Source organism: Styela clava, chromosome 2 (assembly GCF_964204865.1).
Source record: "Styela clava chromosome 2, kaStyClav1.hap1.2, whole genome shotgun sequence".
In the NCBI taxonomy this organism is placed as follows: Eukaryota; Metazoa; Chordata; class Ascidiacea; order Stolidobranchia; family Styelidae; genus Styela; species Styela clava.
Genome location: NC_135251.1, coordinates 14,274,659 through 14,299,857, shown reverse-complemented (window position 1 = coordinate 14,299,857; position 25,199 = coordinate 14,274,659). Strand labels below are relative to the sequence as shown.

The window sequence follows — 25,199 nt, the reverse complement described above, 5'->3', positions numbered from 1 at the left end:
ATTCTTTGTTGGGTCTCTCTGGGAATTCGTAAGTCGTAACAGGCTAGTACCGAATTAGTTTACCCAAGACCTGTAAAACGTGGGGAATTTTCCGAAGATACACAAATTTTTGGGATGCATTTACCAGTAACGTTATACGTTTGTAGCACGTGTAGGAACCTAAATACGATAGCGACTACTCCCTAATGACCTCCGAAAAAGTATAAAAGTTATCCTAGCGATTAAACTGGTGAGAGGCTGTGGTAAGACAAATGAAGTACCATAAAGTGACAATTACTCAGTTATTAGTTCACTGATTTCATTTTTTATTTCTCACCTTGCACGCCTACATTTCTCTGTCACTCCTTATATAAAACTAGGGTATTTATAAATTAAAAAATGAATTTACGAGACTATGCAATCGTCTTCTTTATATGGTACAGAAATATGACATACATCCTCGCCCAACAAGGTTAGACTTTTTTGTTTGTTTACACATAAAGACTAAAGAGTAAAACTATTTTGGTGAGAGCACTATTAAATTATGTCTATCTTGGAAAAAGTTGAAAAAATAAAAGATGTATAAACTATAGACTAAACGATATTGGTGTTTGTTTGTAAAAGTTTGTTCTTGCTTGTAAAGCTCAAATGTCAAACCAATTATATTGCTGACTTTTCGGAAAATCCCATTGGAGCTATCACTACAAAAAATTATTTCAATTACAAAGGTTTCTTTTGATGTAATCCACTCAAACCGCCATCTATTATATTCAGGTCTTCCATTTGAATCTATACTCCTTGAATCTGCGGAAATGCGATTTTATCACCATCGTAGATTGAAAAATGAGGGAACCGAAATTCACGAATTTTGTCGTGAGCAAGGAGAAGGATTGGTGCAGTTACATACACCCACATTGGAAACATTTAACGCGTTTAAAAATTACTTGAAAAAGTTAGTGAACTGGTGTTAAAATCATTTCTGCGTTTCAGTAATTAACGAGTTGACACGGCTATTTTTAAGATCACATTATATAAATTCGAATCCCACTAACTCGCAGGCAGTGAAAGATATTTTGTCACGTGACCGCAATTCTAAACAATTTATTGAGCAGTACCTATTTCATGTCCTTTTACGCATAATTACATAGAGTTTATCTATCTAACAACAATATCGTTCCCGTATGGAAACAAAAATATTAAATACACCATCCATAGATTATGACAGACAATGACAGTTTACAACTTATTATGTATCAGGGGTTTCTAAACTTATTGTCCAGTGGAATCCATTGTATATATCCGCAAGTCTGAAATTTAATCTCATTTAAGAATACCTACCTGATGTAAAACCGTGACTCAATGTTAATTGCTAATATCGAGAACCATTTTTATAGAAAATAAACTTGCTTCGTTTCAATATTTCATTCATGCGTATTTTTAACGATGTTTCGTTGCTTAATTTATCATTGACGTCTGTAACAATATGTTAGGGTTCGAAACAGATAGTGCAGTTTTCACACCCTATTCCAATAAAAGCTGAGAAATACTCTCCTTGATTCTCAAACACTCTCACATCACGCAGCGGATAGCTTCTATATAAATTATGAATACGTGTTTCTTCTATTGATTTAAAAGAAAAACTAAATACACGGAAGTTGGATACTGGTTGGCATATAAGGACGACGAGAATGAAGGAGATTGGTACACTCCCGAAAAAGTGCCGGTACCGGAGTATTACAGATGGTGAGAACGAAAAGTTAATCGGATAAAATCTGCTAGATCAATGAGACAAATCTCAGTGGCACTTTTACTTTATTGCTAATTTATTCCGTATGATAAACCTTAACTTATTAGTTGGGGTTAAGCGAAACCAACTAAAGAGGACTATTATATTAAATTCAAGATTTTTGCTGCACGCTAGCACAAATGTATTTCTGCAATCTTTCGTTTGTGCGTGGCCTGACTTCTTCAGACGAGCATATAAATTTTTAACTGATAAAAAAAAAGTGATAACATGCACATCAATTATGGTTCCAAATATCAAGTTTGTTTTTAATACACGGAAATAAAATTGTGGACACCCCGCATACTCAACAACTGATGACCATTATTTAGGCGCCTGCTATCGTTTTTCTTGTCAGAATTGAAATATGCTTGTCTGCAGAAGTCTACCCTCGGTCAGTCGAATCGTTTCAGAAATACATTTGTTTCATTGCGCAGCAACAGTCTTGAATCAAATAGAAACGTAACATCATATGTTCCTCGATCTGAATGTCATGTTCATCGCACTGGATGTTGCAGAATTTGTATCAATGGAATTTTTGATATTTCAGGAAAGATGGTGAACCAAACGGAAGCAAAGAACAGAATTGTTTGTGTCTAAAGCACGAATCAATCAACATGGCGGAATCAGTCAACATGGCGGTATATGATGTTGACTGTGACTTAGAAGAGAACATGGTTTATGCTGCTTGCTACAGAAGTACGGCTTTGTAAAAATGTGTTGACCAAATTATTGCGGTAACTCCAATTCTATAGGTAAAAAGTATAAAGTTTCAGACTTCACTTTTAGAGATTTCACCACCGACTATTGAATTTGTTGAAGAACAAGAATGTTCAAATGTATTAAATATACAATGGAAGCCAGATAATGAATCGTTAGATTTAAAATACAGGTATGTTGAGGTCTCAATACCCACATTTCTATCATACCACCTTTCAGAACAAGGCTTTAGGCAGGAATATACCAGAAGTTTATTCATACGAATATAGTCTTATCGACTTTCCTCTCGCGATAGATCATCATTATCTTATTACCTAACCCCACGTTTTCAAAAAGAGGAAGAAACTCTCCCCAGGGAGAAATTTTGGCGTTCTTGGGAAAGATTTTCGATTGCTTCAGTATTACTGCTATTCTTTAGTTCTCAGTATTACTATAATACTTATTTCTGCACACATTTTGAACTACTTAAACTGAACAAAAACGTGCGACTTGCGCATAACACTAGCTAAGGATTCATTAAAGATTTAATGGATAAGGTACTTATAAATACTGTAGGCTAAAATAGGCTAATGAAGGAATTTAACGCAAAATGTTGAGAACCACTGAACTAGCCGAATGGAAATGTGCGCAATAGTTTTACACATATTAATCGTCCGGTAAAATAGAACCACCGACGACGTTGAGTGGAATGAATGTTGTGCGATTTCAAACAATTCCGAGATTTTAGTGGACTCTAACCTATTTTAACTGATATCTATGATATTTGTTTATTTCATTGGGTACTATATTACAACGTTAGGTAAAATTTTCATGCCTTACATTTGTACAACTGGAATTGTGCAGAGCTTCGTAGTGAAATTTGCAATCGACTCCGGCTACGGTTAACAAGAAGTTTACAATCGACTCGCGACTCCGGATCGTAAAAATTTCGACTCCACCTACAGCTCCTAACTCAAAGAAAATTGAATTTTCATAACACAAAACATTGGCGTATGTAAACCTCCTATATTAGACTGTGTATAAATCTTAGTAAACTTCGACTTCTGAAGAAAATTTTGGCTTTATTAGCATCATTGAAAGTAAGAAGTACGGCACTCGACTCCGTGGAATTCAAAATTTCCGACTTCCGACTCCAATGAAAGCATACAAGACTCTTCATACCATTTACTTGAATCGCCATAGCGCCACTTCGGGGATAATTTTCTTCTTTTTCAATGTGTATTAGAATAACGGTAGAACCGGAAGAGAATACTCACAATCCTATAATACGAGATGAGAGAGTTATGGAGAAAGGTACGAGAACAACTTCGATAAGTGAGGTTAAAAGAGGAAATATCTATAATATAGTGGTGAGCATAGTAAAAACGTCAAAAATATGTTAATTGAATCAAATTTAAAAAAAAGTCTGGCACGAAAGTTTCATTCATTTATATTATCATATTTTTCTTTAGCTATGAGAATGAAGCGATACCTGTACATTTAATTTTTTTTGCTTTACTGTCAAACAGGGATTTCAGAAAAGCATTTTTGGAGAGTTGAGAAAAAGGATAGCAAGTTTCCACAAAATTGTAATTTTTCAAAGCGGTATTTGATTTACAGTATATCGATACTGGAGTCGAACTTTCAAAATCCCGAGTCACGAGCATTTCCATATTTTCAATGATGTTATTAAAATTCAAATTCTACTAAGGATTTACTAATAACTACGTTATCAACACTATAAGAAGGCTTACATGCGTCAATGTTTTTGTTACCAAAATTTTATTTTCGTCAAGTTGAAATATTTTACGACCGAGACGCGGAGTCAAAATTTTTTTTGAAACGGAGTCGGAGTCGATTGTATAATATTTAAAAAATCAGAGTCGGAGTTGAAGTTGGATATAAATATTATTGACTCCATGGCCCTGGTACAACAATATATATATATATATATATATACGTCATTTGTGTTTTATTATTGCCATTTCTAGGTTAGTGTATGTATTGATGAATGTTGTTGTGGAATGATGAGAGCTGTTCACAAAACAGAGAAAAAGTTCGGTGGGAATGCTCCTCCGTTACTTAATCCGCATATAAAACAGATAGGCATTTGCCATTTAACGTGGGAAGTTCCAGAAGGAATAGCAAAGGAAGATGTGATCAGTACCAAGGTATATGCTACGGCAAAATCGCGAAATAAACATGATAGTAATGTAACATTATTCCAGTGATTACCGGTCTTACAGGCTCACTGGAGGCATGAGCATATCACACAGAAGACGCACTCGTGGGCCCTCAACTGAATACGCTTAGTAGTTTATTGCTTAGTACAGCGGTTCCCAAACTGTTTGTTTTGTGCGGCGCCAAATTATCAGGGAAATAATTCACCGCGCACTTGCACGAAAAAACAAAATGGTGCTTTTAAATAAACCTCATTTTTGTAATCCTTAATGCTTTTTAAAGTTTGTAAACTTTTTTTTCTGACTGCCTTATTTTTCTTTGAAATACTAAAAAAATCACTCTTGTACGCTAAAGTCGGTTCAGCAGATGAAGATTTGATATACATTTTTTTATCTACTGAACGTACATGCCAGTTATGAATGCATCGAACTTATTTTTATTTATACACTTTTAGCTAACGTTAGCATCAAGTCCAGCACATCTTCGCGATGTAAGCGAAGATGCTTTGAACAAACGTGAGATAGTGAGAGTTGAAGGACAACTTGAACATCTGTTTAAACCAGAAGCTAATCGTGAATATGTCGTGTGGGGTCAACTAGAAACATGCGGAGGATTTGGCGACAAAATACAGATTGAAGGAAAATGCTCAGGAAACACGAAACGTTCGTGCTACAAATTATTTTTCAAATAACTTTTTCATCATCGATTATACTTCTGAAGGACCAATACTTATCCTTGCTATGTGCTTTTGCGTCGGTGGACTCTTATGCATATACCACGAGGATGCTGCAGCGAAAGTGAAGAAAACTATTCCAAAAGAGTCTTGCTTCACACTAGGACAAACATGTTTTTGTAACGTATTGTCCGACCCGAATATATTTGTGTTAGTGTTCAGCACTATTAAATCACTTTTTGATCACGTACAAAATAAATTGTAAATACATTCTGCTATAGCTCGATACAATTCTGATGGTGGAATTCGGGTGTCCGTGAAGTCTGAAAAAAATTTAAAATTTGAAATGGAATTTATCGATACCGTATATTGTTTTGGCCCTCACAGATGTATTAAATGGGGTAAAAATACTTAAACCATCGCTGATCAAAAAACAACAAACTTGGTAAAGATATATTGAAAACTGACTCCATAACAAAATTGAAATTGTAAAGGGAAATTATGGACACATATTGGTAGTGCTAAATATATCTTCAACAAACAATAACTATACTGCGCATGTTAGAAATATGTATAATATATATATATGTAGAAATATGTAATTCATTTCCATAAATATTCGTCCTTAATTTTATTTTCCATGATGAGCCACCATGCATTCCATATTAACATAAGATAATATTTATTTTGTACAGTGACAACAAAATTCTTCGTTCCGAAAACTCCAAATCCATCTATAGTATTTGTAGCAAACGGTCTAAAGGTTCAAATTGGATTTCCTGATGATAATAGTCCAGTGGGAAGGTAATTAGACCTATATGTATTCCATATAATGACTGTTAGTCGCTTACATTGTTCTTATACCTCGACTTACCTGCATGAGTAACACGAATCGCGTGTAGGCTGGAAGATAGTCACGATTCTATCTATGCGACAACAACACTGCCCTGTACTCGTGAAATAGATTTTGTGCACAAATTGTTTTTAATGCTATAAAAAACCTCTTTTTTCCTCCTAGTTGTATTTTTCTTTTAATACAACCGATGCCCGCAAACGCTCGAATGGAGTCTTCTGGATATAGCAACGATTACAAAATAGAAGATTTAAAAGCTGCAAGTGGGAATCCACCAGGAACGAAAACACCGTACATCGCATCAGCATTAGAAAGGTATAGATAAACATCGTAGACTGCTGTGTCGCGGTGTGCCTCATGAATGTGCAATTATAAATAAAGAAATGAGAGTCAAACTCGGTTTATCAACGGGTCCTATGCGCGGCTCCGATCTGAGACATAAGAATAATAAACAAAATTCAAAATTTTATAACAGAAAATACGTTTTTGCGTTTCATTACCTGTTAACTACCGGTAAGTATAAAATCACCATTAACATAACTCTACTTACTTGCGATTTTTATGTGCACAGATTAAGCACGTTGATTCATAGGGTGTCCCAAAATAAATGATTCCCACAAAATTGGTAATCGGTATTAATGGGTTTCATTTATTTTGGGATACCCTGCATATGAATATAATTTATTATGGTTAAATTTGATAAGTTACACCTAGAATCACGACGGTGCCTCTATGTTAGAACGGGGTCCATCGCGGCAGCATAAGAATAAGTGTTCTTCGAATATGAAAGGACCAAAGGTGCGATGAACTGTGTGTGTGCCGAACCGAATATCCCACTTTTTCCTTCTAGCTTCTGTAAAGCATGTTCGTATTAAATGAAAAAGGGAATTGTTTGGACCTTATGCAATGGTTACCTGAATATCGTGTGAAAAATTGCTTTTAGTTTATTTAAAGGAAATTAGGTAATATTTGATTGCAGGTCCAAAATAACCAGAGATTTCGTTGAAATCGCACTTGGAATGGGCGAAACGACTACGTGTAGCGTGGGAGCGGGAAACCCAATTAAAGGCCAAAACTATGAAATAAAATCGGAATGGTCGTACAGGTATTTAGCTTTTGACGATTTTTGTACGATATGCCCTAGGTCCCACAGGACTCCTAATTTTATGCTAGGTTAAGAGTTCAATATCGATATATGTTATTTAGGAATATTAATTTTGAGTCATAGCGTCTACTCACTCCTTGAGTGGTGCTAAGACGCAACATTGTCACATTTTGGCAAAATGAGAGCGACGTAGTGCTGGTTCATTCCCTTGTTTCTAATCAACGAATGCAACCGAATATCAGCAAGAGTAAGCATGTATATATCAAGTTTTTATTGCAATAATTCTTTTTGTATGTCGCCACCTTGTATTCATATAGTTAGTGTGTCATTCAAGTTTTCCTAGCGAGAAAGTCAAGATATCTTTGTAGTAGATTGTTTCTTTTTTTTTTTTTTTTAGTTTCTTTGTTGTTACTTCGACGCCTACTTCTAAAGATAAGCCAACGGGGTATGTAAATGTACATATATTTCAAATTGGTTAATGCTTAGTTGTATCAGTTATCGTGTTGAGGGACATTTTTATGAACTTTGCCATACCTGTGTTTTCTGTCACTGAAGCTGCTGCGCATGTTAAGTAACGGAATCTTTAGATGCTACCTTTGTGTAATAGATTTATGCGAATACTTTGTTTATCGGATTGCCTTTTTTAATCGAAACTGCCCAAATCATTTGATAGATTGACCAGTCATGTCCTGTATTATATATATCACAAAGGTTTTTTCTCCCCAAGGAGCTGTTTCAAACCTCCCAAACATACTTTGATTGAATTTTGATTTCGTTTCACAAATGCTCTGGAATTTTTATTTCTTTTAGCGGTGTCGTGACTCACTTGTCCCCCTTTTCGCACATGTTGCTGTATTTGTTTCACTGTTCTGACTTAAGGTAGATAGTCTATATATTGTGGGGAGAATGGGTAAAGTATGTATATGAGAAATTTTCATATGTTCCCGGTTAAGATAGATAGAATGCCTTGGTACAAGGTTAGATTACTCATGTGAATCGAGATTCATACAATTGGGCCAAGTGCGTGACATGTGTGACAATTGTGGCAACTGAGGGACACGACATTTTGAGACAATCCTTTTCTTTAGTTTTATAGATGCTATCGCGAGTGTGGGTTCGTCCAGCATTGTCCAGGTTCTAAGTCGAAGTGCATCGTGTGAAATGTCGAGTTCGTTACTGATAGAGGCAGAAGAAAATCCCGGAAGTTCGCCAGATATAACTGTCACTGGTGAGTTGTGCAGGTTCAGAATTAGTCATTTTAAATATAAATAGTAAATGATTTTATGGAATAGATATCGTTACATAAGTGCAAAATTTTGTAATTTTCCCAAGGTCCGAGTTCTGGATGTAGCAGTGCTGGTAACGTGATAGCTGGAATTCTCGGTTTTCTGTTTTTTGTTGTGGTCGGAGCCTCAGGGTTTTATGTTGCAAAATCAAAGAAGTCTAAGGAAGATGGCGAAAAAGATGAAGAAGAGGAGGAGGAAAAAGAGGAAGGCGAAGAGGAAAAAGAAGATGAAGACAAAGAAACGCAAGAAAACGATGATACCAGTAGGAAACCAAAGAAAAAGAAACATAAAGATAAAGAGCAGGAAAGAAATAAAGAACAATCTGAAGATAAGAAAGAGAAAGATGAATCACATGGTTAGTGTTAAATAAGTTGGGTAGACAATGCCGAACCGGAAACGTCTCGATGCTTCTAAATAATTGTAGAATATTGTTAGATATTAGTAGCTGCCTCATAGGGCCTTGTTCGAAATGCGTTAATAACCGTCGTAAAAAATTGGAAGAAATGTTCGCTTAATTTTATTAAAATACAAACTGATACCAATTGAACAGTGCTCGTCAAACTGTGGGCCGCCGAGCATTTTCTAGTGAGCCTTCAGTAAATTTTGATTATGGGCAATGATACACGAAAAATTTCCATAAATCCAACATTGCATACATACCGTATATATTTAATTAAATTTTCCTTAACAAGTTTATTACGTGGTTGAATCTTAAGTTTCCAACGAAATCTTGACCGAGGCTAACAAGGCTGTCACGAACGAGGTGGTTGTTGGGCCTTGAAACGATTTTCATTTCACTATTTGGGCCGCGCTTAAGAACTTCGCCGACCACTGCAATAAAGCAAATGATTGCTCAGATTCTTATTCGGATTGAAATATTCCGTTTATTTCACCGACAGGAAAACCATAGAATTGATGCGTAGGTCCGACGTATATGAACGATTGGTTCACAAATAAGATACGGTAGCATTAAACTATAAGATACATCGTTGGCCGTGGCCAAGAGAGCGCACCGATTTGATTTGAAATACCACGAAGAGATCACGTGGACTTAGTAGTTTTGGGGTCAAAGAAATGAAATGAACCTCATTCCACTATCCAGCAAACACATTCATATATAACGAGTTGCGTATTATACACTATACTAATGAGCGCATAAGACAAAATTGAGCGCCTACATCAGGTCTTTACTCTTTGGTTGAAAAAAAAAAATAAACACTGTGAGCTATTATTAGTTATAGTCATACGGAGTTTTGCTATGTTAGGCAGAATAAATAGAACCGTGTTGAATTTAAAAATACTTCAAATTATTTTTACAGGTAAATCGCATCGCCACCATGGACATAAACGACATAGAAAAAGAAAGGAACCCGATAATGCTTGATATTTTCAGCAAAAAATATGTCAATGTATTTTCGATCACTCATATCTTTAATGGTGTTGTGACTGCCTGAATTGGCGTCAGCCATTAGCTTGAATCCGAACTGTGTTGGCTCGATAAAGGATATTTTTCGCTCATTTTTGAACTAATTTTTCAGCATACCTGCTAACTTTTGCTATCAATTGGTATTCCGTGGGACTTATTCTCATTCAATGCCTTTGCGTCACTGGATCCTTATGCATATAATGCAAGGATGCTATATCAAGAATGAAGATAACTATTCTAAGTCAGACTTGCTGCACACTGATGCAAATGTATTTACAGCTGAAATATGTATGTGTAAGTCTGACATCGGTCTGAAGAAACGTCACAGAAATATATTTGTGTCGGTGTTTATTTTTTAAAAAGCAATATTATAAGTAACATATGCCTAAAAAACACCATTTGTTGATATTATTATTTAAATACCGCTATTTATATATATTTATATGTGGGTTCAAAACTTTTTGGGGAGACAAATATGAAGACTAAATATGAGAAAATATTTGAAAAATATACATATAATTCGGTAATACCATTGGAAAACTCTTTTTTCAAATAAAAGCGTTGGTTGGAATTATCTCCAATATAAAGAGGTACAAATTTATTGCAACCTACGGTCTTTATTTGCACTATTTTCGGTTGTATTTAGACGGGGAAAAGTTCAGAGAGTATTACCAGATATCACGACAGTGAGACATATGGTGCATGTGATAATTTTCACGCATATGTCGCGCGATTATTTTTTTCAACCTGTTGTGCTAATTTATTGATTAGTTCTCAATTACACGCACGCGTTATAATTGTTACCCCGATATTTGGAAGATTATTGCTTAATATTATCACAAGTTCATCGCTGTTGGAAACTTCTCATCAAGGTAATTGTGAAGCATTTTCAAAATTCAACAAATTTATCTCCAATATTTGGCTTTTTTGATTGATTTTCAAGCTAGCTACATTATATTGACCCTTGACTAGCGGAAAATTTTGGTAGGCTACTGCGTGAAAATGAAGGCTACTGCGCTGAATGAAGGTCAACTGCACTGCTTTTATTGAGTTATAGTATAGATAAGGTGATTGTATTTCATAAAGTATAGCCAAGCGAATTGTATTCATAACAATACATCGTCGTTCTTAATTTCCATCATAAAATATTGAACCGTATGGATGATCGCATGCTCAGACAAATATCAGCTGGAATCGGAATTCGCGACATATCACACTGGGCGACAGCTATCAAACTGTTTTACAACCCTGTGAAGTACTTTTGTTTTGCACCGCAAGTTCCGAGTTCGCACATTACCTTCGCGTGTCGTGCACCTTCGAAGTTCCCAAATCAGACAATTTGTTAGCACCCACGCGACTGATAATCGCCAGTGTTTTTAAATGAACGCGTTCTCAAAAATCCAGGCACTTTGTTCCGAACAAGTTTATGGGAATAATGCATGATTGCCACCAGGTAAACTCATGTTAATAATAAATGAAGCACAACATTTGCTAACACCGGTTGTGCTTCATTTATTATCAACAAGTTTATGAGAATGTTGAGATAATGTCGGTAACTCCCGTTTCATAGAAAGGTCGGTTAGATCAAAAATACTTGAAAGATTTTTAGAAACTGACCAATGCCGGAGGGCTATCGACTTGATAAAGAAGGCGACGAAGAATTCAACCGCTAGAAATAAATTAATTGCTTGTCGTCATGCATCATTGATTATCTAGCTTTTGAACGTTTTCTTTTGTTTACAGTTCGCTTTATGAGCGTCGTCATCCACAATCTTTCGCCATCTGTTGGTTATGCTGTTGTAGGCGCTAGGTATTAGGGTTTTAGTCAAATTCTGTGATAGGTTAGTCAGTGTCTAATTGTTACCAAGAAAATATTCATCTACCAAGCTAAGGGGACCAAGTTCTGGAGTTGAAAAAAGGCACTTAGACATGGAATTTACTTGCAAACTTGATCATCAAAAGAATAGAAATGGAATAATGGATTTACCGAAAGATGTTCAAGTTATGATTCTACAAAAACTTCCTTATAAGGATCTTATTCAGCTGCTGAAAGTTTCGAAGTATTTTGAAAATCTCATCAAAAATGAAGCACCTGGTCTTCTACAAAATATCACATTACCGGATATTTTTTTGAATGCTGAAAATAGCAAAGCACTCGCTTGGCTTGCATCAAAAGGTAACCTTGAAGCCAGTATTAAACTTGGATTTGCACATTTATATTTTGATGGATTAGTTGATTCCGCCCGTGTTCGTCAACAAAACAGTTTAATAGCAGCTAAATATTTTTGTGAAATGGAGCAAAATAGCCGACTCAAATTGCCAATAACTTGGGTCTTCATTCGTCCACCGTGGTCTGCTGCTTCTGTTTGCCGAAAAGCTTTTGTTTTCAAACAATTATCAAAAGCAGTTGATGATGGTAATAATCATCCTAATTTGTTATATTGCATTGGGAAAGTATTGCAGTTATTTGATGATGATTTAGAGAAGCGTCAATCTGCAAAACAATGGTTTCAACGTGCAGCTGATGTCGGTCTTCCTAATGCAATGCATGAATTATGGTGCATGGAACTTGAAGATATTGAAGGTTTTTCTTCCATAGAAAGCTTCGTTTCATCAAGAAGTCCTGGACTTCGATTATCATTGATTCGAAAATTAAGGAAAATTGCCGCTGCTGGATATAAGCCTGCACAAATGCAGTTATGTCGATTATATGCAATGGGAAATTATGGGGGATTGCCAATGGAGGTTGCACTAGATTACACAAAAAATATAATTCAAAAATCTTCATTAAAGCAAATTAATCAGATACCAAAGTATCAAGAAAATGTAACCGGTAGTATGAGATACATCCTTGTTGACTGGTTAATTGAAGTAGCAACAATGAAAGATTTCGGCAGTGAAATGTTACATACAACTGTCAGATGTGTTGATAGATATTTGTTATTACGACAAGTATCAAGATCACGTCTTCAACTTTTAGGAATAGCTTGCATGGTAATCTGCACCAGATACATGGAAAGAGATGTCTTGACAATTCGAGAAGCAGTTTGGCTGACTGATTCAACGTATAAATATAACGAGCTCGTGCAAATGATTGAAGACGTTGTTGCAACGTTAAATGGAAATATTAAAGAAATGACAATGTATGATTATCTATCAATATTCTTAAATTCAAATACTCTTGACAGAAAAAGTCAGGATATTGCAAGATTCATTGCAGATGCTAGTTTACTTCATGTTGACATTGTGAGTCTCCCTCCTGGAATTTCTGCTGCTGCTGCAGTATTTCTTGCAAATTTTACTGCAAACCCCAGCAATCCATGGCCTTCAAAACTATTAAAACTATCTGGATATACTTTAGGAGAATTATTTCCAACCGCAGTTGAAATTCATGAGAAATGTTTGGATAAAGAACCACCGACTGATTTTAGAAACAGAAAACTTGACGCAGTAGAAGAACGATATAGTCAATGTCGGTATGGCCCAATCAAAAGAACGCAACTTGTCACACACGAACAACTTATTTCTTATATGCAAATTACTTGTGAATATGATTCACCGGAATGTATCAACACTCCATGTTGCAGTCATTCTGTAACTATTTCCTCAGAAGTAAAATTAAAAGAAGATCATATAGATTCAACTCCAGAATCTGAAAAATTGGACTATTTTGATTTAGTGATGTCTACAGAAGAAGATGAAATTGAATCTTCAGAAGAGTCCGATCTTGAGACAGACACTCCACCGACGTTATCATCAGCGTATTTGATGAGAACAGATACAAAAACAAGGAAAAGAATTACAGCTAATCGTCTTGCTGAATCGAAATCTGCAGAAAATTTGCCAGCAACCTCTAGTTCTAAAAGCAAAATCACTAAATTGTTACCCAAAAAGCGAAGTATGGATAAATCTAAGCCTTGCATGACAGTTAATGATAAAGAAAATAGGTTATCAGTACCCTGTGCCAATAAAATTTCACCATATAATGCAAATGAAGCTGTTTATAAAGAGAAATCTGCTAAAATAAATGGTATAAAAGAAAGAACTAATAATGTGAAATTGTCTAAATCAAGGAGTTCTAGATCACCTCGAATGAGAATGTAATTTCAATTGAAAGGTTTCTTGAAATTGTCCATTAAATATGAACTTCAATATGAATTGGCGTTTGTTTTTCTGTAATATCTGTATTTGAAGTGAATTATCATATTCATCAAACTGTCCAGAGTTATCGCGCAGTCAGACCAGAAATATAGCAATATGAAAGGATGTCTAAATATTAAATTCAATAGAATTAAAATCTCAATACACACAAATATGAATAGCCTATACATTTCTGTTTCTATGGACCTTTTTAATATTTGAATTATATCTAAACAACATGCCAATTGCCAATTTATATATTGCTATATTTTTAATGCATTTAATATGTTGGCGTGAGATTTGAGCCATTTTTTTGTGCTCATCATTTTGTACTTCCCGTTGTTTTATTCAACTTCTGTGTTATTTTTTTCTTCGAATGAAATTTTTCAATCTCAAAATGAAATGTTTTCTCCTTCATACCTATTATTATTGTTAGTTTCTTTTTTTTCTTCTTTCATTAAACAGTCATTCTTTACATTGTAGTGTCTTTTGTATGTAATGAATGTGCATTTGTTTGCCAATTATATCATAAGAACATTTATGATAGTTACTAAGCTTTCTTTTTGCAATGTATACGGTATGTTTTTTTGCAACATTGTTTATAATTGGTCCTTGAACTCTTGAACTTTTTTCGTCATTAATTTATTTAATTCAATAAATGTTTATTTCTTTCGCAATACAATACGGTGGTATTGAACAAATAATATTTTCATTCTAAAATGCTAGTATCACTTCTCTGATTGAGTTCTCAGAATGAGGCAGGGGTTTCACTTGACTAAGGTTATCTGATATAATAATTTCAAATGGTCTGAGGACACTTCTTATCAGTCCTAACTTTCCTAATTAATCTACGTTTTTCATATTATATATTGGACCTCCTGGAGTATGCGGACCAAAATGGCGCACAGCCTGAACTCTGGTTGTGTACCAGGTTAGGGTTCAGGTTATGCCACATCTTGGTGCGCATACTTTAGGAGTACCGATATATTTATACGGCTTATGCTCCAAATAAGGCAGTGGACAAGTAGACAAGTTTCGAAGACTGGAATCTTTCTTCTTTGGCATTATCTACCCAATTTATCAGTGAAGTTGTGGGCATGAGGCTTGAACCATAGATCTGCAACCTGCAATCTAAATCTAATTCCTTAACAACCAGGCCATCATGCTCACACTAGACAATGTTTATATGAAAGTTCTCTCACTTAGCTATGAATGGGATTGTAATATGCCTGTTTACTGAACCCAAATTTTATCAACCATCCAGGAAATGTGTCTAAGATATCATTCATTTTTACATCCCAAGTTAGAAATGTATTGGCATATTTCTGGCTAATACTGATCCCAATTTGCTTGAATTAGGTAACTGATTACATTATCTGAAAGAAGATGATATTGCCACTTTTATTTTCTCAAAGATATAACACACAATATTTTCCCATTCATTTTATCTATAAATCCATGTGTATTTGCATTTTAATATCCGTCTTATGCCACCTCATGGTCAGAGTAATTAATGCCTCTTATTTCCTTAGAATTTCTTTTTTTAATTAACCTTTCAATTTTACACTGCCTTCAGTTGTTTTATTCTCTGTCCAACTGATTCAATGCTTTTTTCTTAAGTAATTAGCATATATGTATATTTTGCAATTATTCAACTTTGTGTGTAATAAGCATTTTTTGCTCATGATATTTGTATTTTGTATTTAATAGTTTTGTTATTTTAATTATACTGAACTGTTTTGTATAATCATGGCGTTTGCACCTCCTACTAAAAATAAACAGCAGACCACTAATATTGCAAAAAGTACATGGACACCTATGACAAATACTGGAGCAAATTCTCAGGTATAATATCATTCAGAATGGAGACTGTCAAATGGAGCAATTAATTACTCTTCAGCTTAATTAAGATAGTGGTTCCCAAACTCATGTTGAGAGATTCACCAAACATCAATTACCGACTACCGTATATACTCACATATAAGCCGACCCCCTAAACATGGCCCTCGTGGCTTGACCTTGCTTTGAGCAAACTCTCTTAAAAAAGGAAATATATATCTATGAGGTCACATAACACATTGATTAATTAAATGTCATAATATGTCTTGGTTGATGTTAATAAAATAAGATTTTCTTGTCAATGCATGTTGCTTTGTATTACGGAAGGTAAAAGCATAATGAGTTTAAAAAGTTGGGAACTTTTGAATTAACGAGGGAATGATTAATAAGGGAATAGGTATTCCATTAATTATTTATTTGATTTTATTATTTATTTAATTTTATTATCTCCAAACTATGTGTTTTATTGTTATTCGAAAAAACATGGCGATTGGGAAAACATGGACAGGGTTTTAACATAAATGTCAGATTTTGGTAGTGCAATTGTTGAATAATGCTGGTCGGTTACGGCTTCCTCCACCATCAAGTCCATGCTTTTGAAAACAAATAACTAACTAATCCCATACTCAGCATGGAATGGTAACCGGACGAGAGGCTGTGGTTGGCCATATGGTTACACGGTCATATTGGCTTTCCTCTTCCCTAGGGTAAATATGTAAATCCTACATTATAGATGTTGTTAAGAAAAACAATTTCTACCATTCTTTAAGAGATGGATTAATTTAATTTCTAATTTATATTTTTAGGTTTTTGAAGAAAGAAGAACTATAATTCAAAAATGGGTTAGTGTTAAATTCAAAAGCAATTACCTAGATATGTGTCTTATTTCTCATGTTTTGAGTATATCTGATTCTAACTTATCTTACAGTTATTATTTTATCTTATTTTTACAGTTTGAAAAATGGAATGAAAAACAACGTAGAATTGTAATAGATGATATTTTTAAAAGTTTATCTGAGAAGCATCTGCTTGCTGTTCATAGTAAGTTGAAAAAATTAAAATATTTTGGTACTCGAATTTTGATACGATAAAATTGTCATGTTTGTCTCGGACAAAGGAAGATACAATGATTTAATCATGTGAGGAATCGTGGTCAATCGCTCGGTAACCAGTCCATGCCGTGTGTGGAAGTATTCCTCGAGTTATTCATTTTAGGTACATAGACTTGATGATGGAAGAAGTTGTAACCAACCAGCAGTTACGTGAAGTCGTGAACCACCCTAAAACAGTGAGGATTCTTGCAATCTTCTTGCACATAATTTTATGGCTTATCCTGGTGGTGAAAGGAAAGGGGGTGTGTTGGGAGTGTGTTTCTCATACATAGCATGATAACTGTAGAAAGCAAAAACCGTCGCTATAGTGAAAACAAAAACAGAATATTGGTGTAAGTGATATAAGAGAATCACTTACATCCAACTGGTTTATCAATAATATATTCCATAATACAATGTTTCTAACAAGCACATTGAAATCGGTATTGTGATATGGGATTCTTACAATATTTTCAATTTCGAATACTTATTTTACAGATGAACTGAGGCAAAAATTTCCTGAGGAAAAATTTGATTTTACAAAAAGGCTACCTAGAGTTTTATCGCTTTATGTATTTTCTTTTCTTGATCCGAGGAGTCTTTGTCGATGTTCTCAGGTACAATATTTATCAATATTTTGAGTTGTAGTAGTACTATTAACATAACACATATTTACAGTAACTAGGGATGATTTTATAAAAGATTTAATGTATTCCAGAATTCAGCTTTTGAATTTAAAAATTTGAAGTAGGTATATTTCACAACAAAAACATAACAATTCAAAAAGGGACGTTCACAGAAAAAACAATATTCAGATTGTTTTTGATTCAGATTTTTCTAGAAATATTTATTAAAATGCAGTCAGATCTTAGTCTGTCTGTAATAGCTTGGAAACAAGAATATTTTTGCTTTATCTAGCACAAACTATCAGCAAAAATTGTATTTCGTATTTGAATGTGGAATAAGACTTTCATACAGGTGTCCTGGTATTGGAAATATCTCACAGAGCTAGATTGTGTATGGAGACCTAAATGTTTGAGATTTGGTTGGTATCCAACACATCAACCATCACAATATGAAGAAACTATATGGAAACGACATTATATTGCTACAATACATCAACTACACTATGTAAAAGCAAAGGTAACACTCTCTTCTGTGTAGGGTAAACCTGTGGATCTCAGTCTTTCCACCGCCATGAAACCCTCTTTTCCTGAATGTTGTGGACTCACCCCTCTGAATAAAACCAGTCAATACTGGTTGTGCAAATACAAAATGGTCGCTGACCCAAATAGACATGCAAAAGATACAAAATTCTGATACCAACATAGTGTTTCAAATTTTCATTACAGTTTTACTTGATTTTTGAAAATTTACAGTCAGTTTACAGGTTAAAACTAGTCATATTAGTGACTCTGTCAGGGTAATTTTATTTCACCTAGTTTCTTCAATAAATGTTTGGTTTGGATTTAATGAGAATGAAAATATTAAGGACCCTCTGATTTAAGGTCAAAATGTAGATTTAGTTGTGAAAGAGGGATTTTAAAATCATATTGTTTGGAAATACTTTTTTTGTGCATAAATTTTGTTAAAAAATAAGCTTAAGTACTTCAAACACTAAAAAAAGTCATTTTGTCTAAAACATGAATAGTTTTATCCATCTTCGGAAAATAAAATCAAAGTGATCATACAGGGTGTAGAGTAGGATTATGGTTATCTATATATATTTAGTATGAAGTAAACTACAAGCATAAACAGTTATGATAAACATCTCAGTCAGTGGCACCCAATAAAAGGTAAGCTGTTCAGTAACATTGACATTGAATTATTATCGTTTTTAGGAAGAACCAAAGCATCATGAATTTGATTTGAAACAGCCTGACACAGCTAGAACAGATCGTACACAACTTTCAACTGCAAGAAGTCATATGTCATCTGCTTCCACGTCAAGAAGAAAAAAAGCAAGTTTTGCACCAAAATCTGTGCCGATACCTGCACCAAAATGGGAACCACCACCTTGGAAAGGGTCAGATCCTAATCCAACTGACACAATGAGGTACATGTTGAAAAATTATGTTTCAATATTGAAGGTTTACATCAGCTGTTCCCAACCGGGGGCCCGTGGCCACAGTGCTTGGCGCAAAACCGATTTTACTTTTCCATTTACAAGAAAACTCCCTGTTCTTCCTAGTTTTCACTGAGTTTTTCACTTTCTTGAGCATGAATTGTTTAAACATAATGTTATTTAGAATCTATCAATCAAAATCAACACTGTAAACACGGGCATGATAAAAAGCCTTCAAGAGGGGTCCACGATTCATAAAAGGTTGGGGACCACTGGTTTACATCAATGCAAAATGTCACACTAAAGTAGGGCTTGCAGGCAAATCTTTCAACAGTGACCTGATTTTATGAGGTGTTCCCTCATCTTTATTCCTGCTAGTGATATGTAAAGAGCTACTAATTTTGGAAGGACTGGTATCTGACCAGTTCAGCATTGCCTACACAATTTTTCGTACAATTTCTTGTATCGCTTAACATTTCTTGCAAACTAGTTGTTTGACGGAATAGATATGTATTACTATTTTTTCCATGATACTTAATAAATGAAACAACAGTAACTGAGCTTCATTAGATCTTTCACTTTCGAATAGTAAACTATGAAACTTGTTCAGAAGTAACATGTATACATATTATTCATTCAGATATAATTATCTTGACAATAAACAGAAGGACAAACAGAAGAATCCAAGGAGGCCAAAGTCTGCTTCGGTAAATCACCTACCGTATTTATTGCCTCTAATTTGTGTGGAAGTGACCTCAAACCTAACCTAGAAATCGTTTATGGCTGTGACGATTCAGTAATTGATATTTGGGGAAAATTTACACCCAAAAACCTAAGCTGTTTGAAAACGACTCCGATTCTCGGCTAATGGTCGACTAAAATCTGGACTTGAACTCCAATTTGTAGAAAATTTAATCTCGGACTCCAGATCCGAACTCCAAGTAAACCAAATTTTGATAATACCAGCTTTGGTGCAAGTTTTTTTTTAAATTTCCACTGAGAATTCTTAGTTGGCGTAATTCTTTGTTAGTTTATATGTCCAGAATTTCCCTTTTTAATTTTGAATAAAAAAGTACAGAACATCAGGATTAAAGCTGCACCTAAATTTGCCCTTCCAGTCTGTAACGTACCTTTGGTTGCATACAGATAGGTACAAAAGTTATTCTCACAATTATACACTATTTCCAGACAAGTTTTCAAGGTCTTTGTTATATTTAATAGGGTTCTGTCGTTTTATCTGGAAGAAAAAGTGTTCAGGGACCAGTGAAGTCAAGTATGGAACCACGACCCTCTACTGCAGTGAAGAATTCATCAGTGACACAATCTCTAGATTTACAATCTCTTTCAAACAAACCTGTAACACATAGTTCTGGTGGAAAATTAGCTTCAGAAAGAAATATGATGAGTGCAAGTGTTTCAAATTTTACCTACACAGGAGGTAAACGAATTATTTTTAAATGAGACATTAAATTTTTTATTATGTTGATTCATTATTTGTTTTGTTTAAACGAGTCTGTCTATTAAAATTGTCTGACTTGTTTTTCACATGATCGGCTCTTTTTATGAAAATTGAGCAAGTTGGGATTTCATTGAAATATTGTCGGGACAATCTCTATCTGGTGTTCAACAGCATTTTCCAATGTGGTTCCCCAGTGATTAGGTTAGGTTTAATATCTATGATGACGTCACCGGTTAAAATCTCGGCCCTTCGGTTCGAATCCCATACCCTTAACGTCACCTTGCGTGTGAAAATCAGGTAGGAAATGCTAAACCTATTCTAAAGTAAAGCCCTACATATCAGAGCCAGCGAAAAGGGTTTCAATTTGTCATTCATATACAAAATTATTCATATTTTGCGTTAAATTATGTTATGATCTATAGCAGGGGTACTCAACTATTTTCACCGAAGGTCCGTTTAGAAAACTTCAAAATTACTGGGGTCCGGACATACAGAATATTTTTCCATTAAATAAACGAAATGTCAAATAATGGCTCGCAAATATAAACACAAATGTCGCATATTGGTACCAGTACGACAAACTGCATAGCTGTGTATTTAAATTGTATCAAAATCATCTGAAAGTACCTAACGATGCTTATGCTCCCAAAACAAACAAGCAGACGCGGTCCAAATTAAATGGTCGAAAGGTCCGGATTCGTACCGCGGTCCGCCAGTTGAGTAGCCCTGATCTATAGCTTCTAGTTTATATTATATTTACATTTATTAGTTCTGATCGAACTCATTTTCAGCTAAAATATATCACCAGATTGTTTTAAATATTCTAATACAGTAATGCGTTACAAAAAATATACCCAACCCATCGAATCAGTGTTACCTGATTTTCCTTCATTTCCAGTTTTCGAATGGTATATTTTGGTCATCCCTCATGCAAGTGTTTGTTATGTCAAGTCAAGCCTGGTTTTTACATATCATGCTAAGCGTTAGGCACAACACACTTGCCATCGCACCTCTGATTATCCTTTGCTGGTTTGAATCCTGTGGTTAACCTGTTAATGATCCCTATACCTGGACATGAACTTGTAACCAGAAGAGAGTTTTGTCGGATTTCTCATCCTTCAACTCCTTTATTTTCAGCATCACCAAACCTACATGGATCCATGAATGGGGGTGCAACATTACAGGCATCTACATATTATGTTAGTACAAGCAGTCCAATACAACATGGTATGAGTGGAACACTGAATACCTCAACTCATTACACATCTGGTCTTCATTCACAGAGTCCAGGTATGTGCATTTATAATTGCTTTCGTAAATAGAAAGACATATTTTTGTTTCGTAATGGATTATTTTATTTGTTGTCATTCTTTGTTCAAATTTCTCCAAAATAATATTTTCTGACGCGCATTCATCTTAAGCTTAGGAAGTGATTGCCCCACAGTTCACGTGTTGGACTTGACTGTGTTAGTATCGCAGGTTTGCCTCACAGTTCATGTGTTGGACTTGACTGTGTTAGTATCGCAGGTTTGCCTCACAGTTCACGTGTTGGACTTGACTGTGTTAGTATCGCAGGTTTGCCTCACAGTTCAAGTGTTGGACTTGACTGTGTTAGTATCGCAGGTTTGCCTCACAGTTCAAGTGTTGGACTTGACTGTGTTAGTATCGCAGTTTGCAAATCTCTGGTTCAAATCCCATACAAAAAATATAATAGTGAAACACTGTTAGCCATCTAACATTCAATCTTCAATTTTAGTTGTAATGATCGAGTATGATTATTATTTCCACATCTTTTAAGTTTTTCTGCCTGATGACAACATGCTCAGTTTTGCTTCTTTGTATATTTTTCAGTCTTATCATCTTCTTCTCCACAACATTGCAAGACAAATCCTCCAGATTTGTCAAATCTTACAATGAAGGATGCAAGTAAGTTTCAGTTTCTGATAACTTGTGTTCCAATGTATAAAACGGATGATGCTCGTTTTTTTGTCTTAGGGCTGTCATATCAGTTGGCGAAGTTTACATCCACTCTGCCACAGAGACTTCTGTATCTGTTAGTCCATATTCATGCTGTTGTCATTATCAAAGTTCTTAACTTTTTTATCTCATGGATTTGTAAAACCTCTGTATAACTTTACGATAAATTATCTTACCACCAAATTGATAACAAATTTTAGATTATAAAAAGTCGCTGTTGAGCTTTATTCAGTTTCAAAAATAATTTCTAACTTCTAAAACTCTAAATGTTGATTGCGATTTCATGAAGACAAATTTTCCTTGGGTGCATGGTACACCAAACTGATAATACTTCATGTATTGCTGTCTTTACTAGCAAAAGATTTGTTTTCAGCTGTCCGTCCAAAGCCAGTGGCTCGTCTAAGTACTGACAAGAGTTTTAGTCAAGAAAAAGAAATTAAGCCTGATGTTTTTAAACCTGATTCATCTCCAATTGTTCCAGCTGCAAAACCGCTTGCAAAAACTACTAAATATGAAATGAAAGAAGCAGGAAAAGGTAAAATAATGAAACTAATGTATGAAATGATCTTGAATCAATGTCCGTAGCCCTAACTAAAAAAGAAAAGAGTTATGAAAAAAGTTACAAGCGAACACTGATGAGCTAACAAATATATGTATATAGGCTTTCACTTGTGACAGAAATAGTCACTGTCATATCATTTACTACAGTTCAAGTTAGCCCTGTCAGTGAAACAGCTCATTTGAAGATCTTTAATAGGATAGGATTTATCTGCGAGAGTATTACTGGACTTCTCACCATCGAAGGGTGGTTCATGTAATCACTGGCTGGTCACAAACAAATTACTGGCCAACTATTCTCATATTCTGGACTACAAAACCCGTCGAATGGCTGTGGTGATTAAGTCATCTTATCGGTATTCATCTCTCTCAAGTTAAATATGGAAATCCAAATGGATGGCAAACTGGCCAAATGCGTCGCGCTACCACATCTCGTTTAATGAGTAAAACAAAAATTACTCAATATTTAATTATCTACGCATGGATGTGTGTCATAACAATGGCTGTTGTACAACGTTTGTTTTGTAGTAAGTAGCGCTTGTCAGTTGTATGTCGTTTACTTGCCGAACGTACCTACTGTTAGTTGTAATTGCCACAGAAATAGAAATTGAGGGTACGTCATAAATTGAAATTTGATGTGGCAAATTTGATGTGATGTGTATAAAGTCTGAAATTATTGTGGCCCACATGCTACCACCAATGTGCATAGTTGGCCCAGTAGTACATAAAGTTTGGCGACCACTGCTATTGGCTTGGTCTGAGTTGGCCTGAATTTATGAATGAAAAGTCCAATTAGCTTACCGCCTTGACTATATTGAATCTTGTATAAATGGAATTCAATACCATCTTTGATATCAAATTAATTTAGTATTACGTGCTTAAGTTGGTACGACTGCTCACTTCACTGGTTATTTATTTCAGGTAAATCAATACAACTACAAGGAAGTCCATGGAAACCAAAAGAAGTTGTATCGGATGATTCCGATTTTTAAATGAATGAAAAAATGAACTTAATCATTAGCAAAACTATTTTTGGAATCACACAAAAAATGTCATTCCAAAAATGTGTACGATTTATCGAGTCACATGGGCTAAACTGGATATAATGCAACCATCAGACATTTCCTGTAACTGGGGCAGCATGCTATATGCACACAGTTATGTAACTTAAGTTCCCTGAGTTAATTCAAACTATAAAGGTGGTTGGGTGGTTTAGAACAGAAGTATTCATACATTATGGTAGTAGTTAATAGTGGTTACCAGTGTAGTATGTGATCTTGGTGCATGTTTCTAATGTATCATGTGATGCACAACTACCTTCACTATAAACAGTAATTATGTTTTGACTATGAGAACTTTTATTGCCGTAAATCGCAAGTAAACCTGGCCTCCCCCACACAGGACGGCTGAAACAGTATTTATACAAATAAATACAAAATAAGAAATAAATTGAGCATGTGATGAAAATAACACATGTCAATATAAAAGTAAATAATGCGGGTTATCCAACTAGGCCAGCCCCCCAACACTACACTAATGGGATATTCCTTTCAATCAACTTTTGAAGAAAAGGATAGTTGTACAATTATAATAATATTTGATTGTAGATCATTAACTAGTTTAAATGTGAGTCTCTGCAGATCACAAACAGAACCCATAAATTTCTTATCACTTCTGCGAAAATAAAGAATTCTGTGTATAATTGTATTCTCAAGTTTCAGTAATCAGGACGCTTTACAAATATTTGTTTCAAATGACCTAAGTTCTGATTTTTAGTCCCTTTGTACTATGAGGAAAACACTTTGCACGTTTTTATGCTTTTAATGTCATTGTGTTTATTATTTTTAATTTAATGAATATTTTCATATATTAATGATAAATTTTTAGTTTCAGAAACCTATACTGTAGTACTGCAATACTGTTCTTTAATTTGTTCAGTGTTCATAAGTATCATCAAAATCATTGTGAACAAATTGTATTTTTGCATGTCTAGTTTCTCATTTTGTATTGGTGCGGGGTTAAATGGAACTAGTAAAGCTCATTTCAAATACAATTTGTTGCAATATCCAAAGATCACATCCGGCG

The 25,199-nt window shown here is 34.8% G+C and overlaps 3 protein-coding genes across 3 annotated transcripts; all 3 read left to right on the top strand.

Annotated features, from left to right (window-relative positions):
* The first annotated feature begins 326 nt into the window (after positions 1-326).
* LOC120335464 (uncharacterized) lies at positions 327-11,281 on the top strand. Its single transcript, XM_078119725.1, has 15 exons — positions 327-451; positions 754-931; positions 1,615-1,722; positions 2,313-2,461; positions 2,552-2,654; positions 3,708-3,831; positions 4,453-4,632; positions 5,097-5,304; positions 6,011-6,119; positions 6,334-6,483; positions 7,148-7,273; positions 7,671-7,718; positions 8,362-8,501; positions 8,606-8,914; positions 9,879-11,281. The coding sequence occupies exons 1-15, from the start codon at positions 379-381 to the stop codon at positions 9,941-9,943; spliced, it is 2,070 nt and encodes a 689-aa protein (XP_077975851.1). The 5' UTR covers positions 327-378; the 3' UTR covers positions 9,944-11,281.
* Positions 11,282-11,724: 443 nt separating this feature from the next.
* Positions 11,725-15,835, top strand: LOC144431929 (cyclin-F-like). The gene has a single exon (XM_078119721.1). The coding sequence runs from the start codon at positions 11,915-11,917 to the stop codon at positions 14,087-14,089; it is 2,175 nt and encodes a 724-aa protein (XP_077975847.1). The 5' UTR covers positions 11,725-11,914; the 3' UTR covers positions 14,090-15,835.
* Positions 15,836-15,865: 30 nt separating this feature from the next.
* Positions 15,866-25,100, top strand: LOC120335321 (uncharacterized). The gene is made up of 12 exons (XM_039402813.2): positions 15,866-15,970; positions 16,771-16,806; positions 16,918-17,005; positions 17,554-17,672; positions 18,034-18,198; positions 18,897-19,111; positions 19,761-19,827; positions 20,342-20,558; positions 21,717-21,869; positions 22,431-22,505; positions 22,930-23,091; positions 24,036-25,100. The coding sequence occupies exons 1-12, from the start codon at positions 15,875-15,877 to the stop codon at positions 24,104-24,106; spliced, it is 1,464 nt and encodes a 487-aa protein (XP_039258747.2). The 5' UTR covers positions 15,866-15,874; the 3' UTR covers positions 24,107-25,100.
* The last annotated feature ends 99 nt before the right edge of the window (positions 25,101-25,199 follow it).

Excerpts from the sequence above, each read along its gene's own strand:
- LOC120335464 (XM_078119725.1), top strand. The coding sequence starts at position 379 with ATGAATTTACGAGACTATGCAATCGTCTTCTTTATATGGTACAGAAAT. Across the intron at positions 4,633-5,096 it reads AAGATGTGATCAGTACCAAG|CTAACGTTAGCATCAAGTCC; the intron begins GTATATGCTACG and ends ATACACTTTTAG. Across the intron at positions 7,719-8,361 it reads TCTAAAGATAAGCCAACGGG|TTTTATAGATGCTATCGCGA; the intron begins GTATGTAAATGT and ends CCTTTTCTTTAG.
- LOC144431929 (XM_078119721.1), top strand. The coding sequence starts at position 11,915 with ATGGAATTTACTTGCAAACTTGATCATCAAAAGAATAGAAATGGAATA.
- LOC120335321 (XM_039402813.2), top strand. The coding sequence starts at position 15,875 with ATGGCGTTTGCACCTCCTACTAAAAATAAACAGCAGACCACTAATATT. Across the intron at positions 18,199-18,896 it reads TACACTATGTAAAAGCAAAG|GAAGAACCAAAGCATCATGA; the intron begins GTAACACTCTCT and ends TATCGTTTTTAG. Across the intron at positions 21,870-22,430 it reads TCTTCATTCACAGAGTCCAG|TCTTATCATCTTCTTCTCCA; the intron begins GTATGTGCATTT and ends TATATTTTTCAG.